Here is a 5,797-nt window from a genome sequence, read left to right as displayed (position 1 = left end):
AACAACTTTCCATTACATCAGTTAATCATTAAATCATCAACAAACCATGATTTCACATACACAATTTATCAAACATTTGACCTACATAATTTACTAGGCTTGGGCTGAATTCCATTTTTAATATTAGGTCATCCCATTTAAAGTTTTCATCATCATTCATGGTAGTTTCAACAACAACAACAACAACAACAAAGGACAAATTATAACCATTATCAAACTCCATCACAAGGGACCATCAAAACACTATGAAAACCATGAAAATCCAACCAAAACCTAAGCTTGAATCATGAAATATAACCATTGAATAGTAGCAAAATAAACTGTGTTTATTCAAATAATCCAAATATGAATATAAGGTACATTGAATCATGCATTTTATTCTATTCTAGACTTCTTGTAAATATCCCAATGGCCAATATGGTCGCACAAGGTAAAAGCATAAACAAAACTAACAATTCAAATAAATTTAGTGGTTCATACACATATCACAATGCCTTCTATTCTAGTTGTTATTCCACCTGAATTGTTTCTCAAGATTGTCCACTATTCTATTGTCCACTTGAAAAGCCTTTGTAAGAACTTCTTTAGATATGCGTGGATTGGACCCAAATACAGAATTAGCAATTGTTATAACTCCTGGATTCTGGCTGCTAAGTCCAGAAATAGCAACAGCATTTGCATAACCAACATTGAATTGGAAGTGAATGAGACCAATTGGGAACACAAAGACATCTCCTTTGTTGAGTACTTTGGTGATGAGACGGTTCTCTGGGTTGGATGTAACAAAACCAACATAAAGGGTACCCTCCAAAACTACAAGTATCTCAGTGCCTCTAGGGTGAGTGTGAGGAGGATTTAAGCCTTTAGGTGCAAAGTCAATGCGAGCAAGGGACATGCCAAGAGTGTTCAGTCCTAGTATCTCATTAACACTAGCAGGAGTCACTTTGAAACCAAGTGGATTAGATGTGTTTCCTTGCTTGAGTGAAAAGAAGAAATCATTTGCACTAACAAGTTTTGGGTCTTTGCAGAATTTTCCATTCACAAAAACTGTAAACAAATTTATAAGAGAAATCATTCACTTCTCATACTAAAATAGGATGGTCAAGCCTGTTAAATGCATAGAATCTAGTTATAAAGAAGGGATTAATATTTTTAGGAGATAAAATTATCTCCTACACACGTAAAAGTGTTTGCGGTCCTTATAGAACCATGTGAAGAGAAGACAGAAAAAAAGAAAATATGAGTCTCGCATACTTTTATGTGTGTATGAGATAAAAATATCTATCGCAACATGAGAAACACTAATTCCTATAAAGAAACATAAGGTACATTAAACTTACCACCCATCTTTGTGTCATTGATGGCCACACAAAAGTCCTGTAGAGGGCTGGGATCAAATGCTAAGGTACATGATGCCAAAGCCAAGAATGCTGTAAGGATCAAGTAACCACCAGTCTTCATGTTTTCTCTAGCAATAATTTGTTTTGGCAATTCTTTTGTGTAATTGCTTGATTATGTATATGAGGGTTTGAGGTTATTGGGCAATGCAAACTTCCTCTATTTATAAGCTGGAGACATTGAATTGGTTCATATTCTTAATTTCACAATGCTTTGTAAAGACCTAGTAAATCTTAATCAACTATTGTGTCTTTAATATTTTATTAGTTGGACATTGGATGAAACATTCTTTAACAACTATATACTACCAATTATTCTTCTTTTTCTAAGATCAAATTAGCACATATATACTTATTAAATATATAAGTTCCCACTGTTTGATGTAGTCAATTGAATTTTTGTAAGTAATTTAGAATTAGCAAGGACGGTTAATGGAACATGATTCCTGTTTGAACTTGTCCCTATTAACTATTCATGAAATGGAGTTTTCCATAACATACATATGCGAGTATGAAAGTATGAATTGGTTTGGTCAACTTAATGCGAATCGGTCAGATTAACATTTATTTAGTATTTTTCAGAGTTGTGTATGTTTATAATCAAAGGCTTCAATTGCAAGTAAGAAGAAATTTTTCCCTTACTTTCGGCAAACAATAAATATTTTAACCCTTGGTGTGATGCAAAAGCATCAATTAAGTTTACATATTTTGACTTTTCTGAGCAAAGAATTTCTCCATATACAACTTTTGAGTATGACTTGTGTTGGAACTATTATTATGATAATTAACTCCTTTTGGCTTCGGTAAGCGGAATTATCTAATATACTAGTGTCGAACTATTTGTTTGGTGCTATCAGCTAATAGAAATTCATGAATAACTGTGATATTTGTATACATAGGAGAGAGAAATATTTCTTTTATCCAAATACTAGTTGCTCAATGGAAGAATTACCTATTACAGTTGTACGAAAGATGTTCTCCCAGCTAGCCGCGTAACGTGAAAGTCCAAATAAAATCATTTAGATATGGTAATAATATTCACTTTTTGTTTTTCTTGAGCACATCCAAACCTTACTCTATCCAAAAACAAAATCGGAAAAATGATCATGTAATTGAGCAAGTTAGTACTAGTAGTAACTAATGAAACCCAATGAGCATATGTGCAAAATTATCAGATTTTTATTGTAACAAATTCTCACTTGGTATACTTTAACAAATTATATGTTTACTTTTTTCATGGTTATAGTGTGTCGATAAAGGTGTTAATTCTGCAAGAAATGGTAACTAAATAGGTCCATAGTTATACTTTTTAATTTTTTACAACCAAGTTTACAGAATATCTAAGTCAATATCAAAAGACTCATTAAAGTGACCTCGTGGAAGGACAAAAAAAAAAAAAAAATTGGTATGCTAGAAGGACCAAAATTTTACTTATAAACTAGGAGATGCTGCAGTTGAATATATATATATATATATATATATATATATATATATATATATATATATATATATATATAACCATAGGTTGCAATAAAATCCCAAGTTTTGTCTTATATTAAAATTAACTTGGCCTAATTAATATAAAAATGTATTGCAGCAGTGAAGCTGTTCTCTCCTTAATATCTTTACTTTTAAGTTTCGATCTTAATTTTTAGCATTTTATTTATATATTAATGTTGGAAATATTCAAATGTAAATAGTAACTATAATAACTCTAACCGGTGTAATATGGAATTTTGAGATGATTAATGATATAATTAGATTGAAAATCTAATTAGGTAAAAATAAGGCATTTTTTGAAAAAAGTGCAAATAGTGGGAGTTTTGAGGTAAAAATGCGGGTAGACAAAAATTGCGTGGAACTTATAAATAATTGAATGGAGCATTATGAAATACTTTTAGTGAAAATCTAAAATCAAGTTAGATGAATTAAATTGAGGGGAGGGTTATATTTACAAACTTTTTGTTTACAAACTCTTACAAACTACACTATATACTCCCGGGAGAACACTAAGTTTCACTATATTCTCCGGGAAGTACATAGTGTAATTTGCAAAAATTTGTAAACAAAAATTTGTAAACGTATCATTCCCCTTAAATTGATGAGAGGACATAACATGGAATACATAATAATAACATACGTTTTAAGAAAAGAAAAAGTTTATCCGTGTTTTAATCAATTGTTGTGATTGTAACTGCGCTTAATATCATACATAATAATAACAAATCGGTTCTAGAATGGGGTGTTACAGTCTATGATGCACCGACACCGACACGGGACACGACACGCCGACACGTTAACTCTAAAAAATGTCATATTTCGACACGTTTTGATATTTAATAAAAATTTTAATATATATAATATAATTTATATTTAATATATATAAGAGTCCATAATAAGTCATATAACCAATCAAATATTTAAATTTTATAACATAAATATAAATATAAATAATTTTCCGTACTTTGTTACTTTTTCATGTCAAATTTTATAATAGAAAAAAATTAATTTATAATTTTTTTATATTTAGTTAATAAAATAAAATTAAGATTAAAAAAAGCATGTCCGAGCGTTGACCGCGTGTCGGAAAAAATTGACCGCGTGTCGGAAAAAATTGACCGCGTGTCGGAGTGTTCACCACGTGTCCCCAAATGTTGACCGCGTGTCGAACGCGTCTCGTAGTGTGTCCGTGTCTGACACGCAAATTTTGAAAATTTTAGCGTGTCCATGCTTGCTTGGTTACAGTAACAAAGTCCCGCATCGATTAGAAATAAATTAACTAAATACCCTATAACCGCGAAAGACTCATAAACTTACTATCTTAGGTCTTGGATTGAGATATGATATTAATCTATTTATTGTGATTTATCATTTGATCTATTGGTAGAAGATCCTTTGTAAAGGGTTTTGTACTCCCGTACCATTATTTAACAATTTAACTAGTTTTGCTAGTTAATTGCAGAGAAAAACCACAACGTAGAACTTGCTTTCTTTTGCTCTGTTTTCACCTTTAAGTTGGTGTACTTGGTTTTGAACTTATGTTCTAGCTCGTTTCTTGGCTTAAAGATTGCTCCTTTTAATTGCTTCACTTTTAGTCAGTCTATGTTCTTAAAGGTTTGAAATTTAAGTGAAAATTTACTTGATCTTTTGTTTCTTTAATTTGAATTTATACATATGTTTAGTTTTAAAATTCATTATTTTGCTACTATTTTAATTATGTAGGCTAAACTTCAAACAACTTCGTTTTTTTTTTGTCCAAGTGTAGAAGATTTTGTGGTTAATACAATTCTACCCGGTTTCCGTTAATTTAACCTTCAAGGCATTCACAGGTATAATAATACTAATAATAAAATAAACTGTGTTTATTCAAATAAACCAAATATAAGGTACATTGAATCATGCATTTTATTCTATTCTAGACTTGTAAATATCACAATGGGTTTGGATCAAAGGCAAAGGACAAGATGCCAAAGCCATGAAGACTAAGGCGTTTGGTAGAAGGGAAAAAAAAAAATTATCTGCGAATCTCGATTTTCAAAAATATAATTTTTACATTCAGTTTACGATAATATTCGAAAATTAAAAATTTAAAAAAATTCAGTTTTTCGGAAATCCTCCGCGTACCAAACGCCCCACTCAGATCAAGTAACCAGTCTTCATGTTGTCTCTAGTAGCACGTTTTAGGAATACTCTTGTATATTTGCTTGTGATATATGTATGTGTATGATGGGTGAGATTTTCACAATGCAGACATTGTGTATTCAAAAGCAAGAGGCATTGAACTGGTCTCTATATTTTTCCTTACACAAAGCACATAAAAGATTTAATAAGTCTTCATGAACTGGTTTTGTCAACTTCATGAGAATATGTCAAAATTAAGCCAATATATATGGGGTGTTAAGTAAAAATTGTCTACCGTTATTTATTTATTTTTGTGATCTTTTGACATATATATCGAGGAGTATTATATTATTGTTTCATATTTTTTTTTAAAAATTTAATGAAAAAAAATTATTCATTCATTAAAAAGAGAGGTATTTTAGAATACCTCGTTTTTGTTGTATCATCATTCATCACCACATGCCCTCTTTGCTTCTTTCCGAATGCTGGTTTCGAACCGAACACTCGAGGATCGAAGATAAACTCCAATCCAACGAGCAATTCGGGAAAGAAGCAACGTCAATTACTAGAAGAATGTATTTAAATAATAATTTTATCGTTCGTATGGTCGGATACGAAGATGCAAAGCATAAATAAAATATGGCAACTCTTTTATTTTTAAAGCAGTGGGCCCCTTTTTTTTTGTTTTTGTCTCGGGAGAAAATTTTCTTTTATGCTACCGGCGAAAAATAACCTCAATCAAATGATGAGATTAATATTTATGAGGTTATAAAAGATAA

The 5,797-nt window shown here is 30.9% G+C and overlaps 1 protein-coding gene across 1 annotated transcript; it reads right to left on the bottom strand.

Annotated features, from left to right (window-relative positions):
- Positions 1–405: 405 nt before the first annotated feature.
- Positions 406–1,461, bottom strand: LOC133303670 (germin-like protein subfamily 1 member 11). Its single transcript, XM_061503621.1, has 2 exons — positions 1,341–1,461; positions 406–1,047 (listed from the first exon to the last, which is right to left on the bottom strand). Exons 1-2 carry the CDS (start codon positions 1,459–1,461, stop codon positions 503–505), a joined length of 666 nt encoding a protein of 221 aa, XP_061359605.1. The 3' UTR covers positions 406–502.
- Positions 1,462–5,797: the final 4,336 nt, after the last annotated feature.

The sequence above is a fragment of the Gastrolobium bilobum genome, unplaced genomic scaffold, assembly GCF_033153095.1.
Source record: "Gastrolobium bilobum isolate Gb01-03AN ecotype WA unplaced genomic scaffold, APGP_CSIRO_Gbil_v1 utg2743, whole genome shotgun sequence".
Taxonomy (NCBI): Eukaryota; Viridiplantae; Streptophyta; class Magnoliopsida; order Fabales; family Fabaceae; genus Gastrolobium; species Gastrolobium bilobum.
The sequence above is the reverse complement of the archived record's forward strand: the minus strand, read 5'-3'. Positions and strand labels throughout refer to the sequence as shown.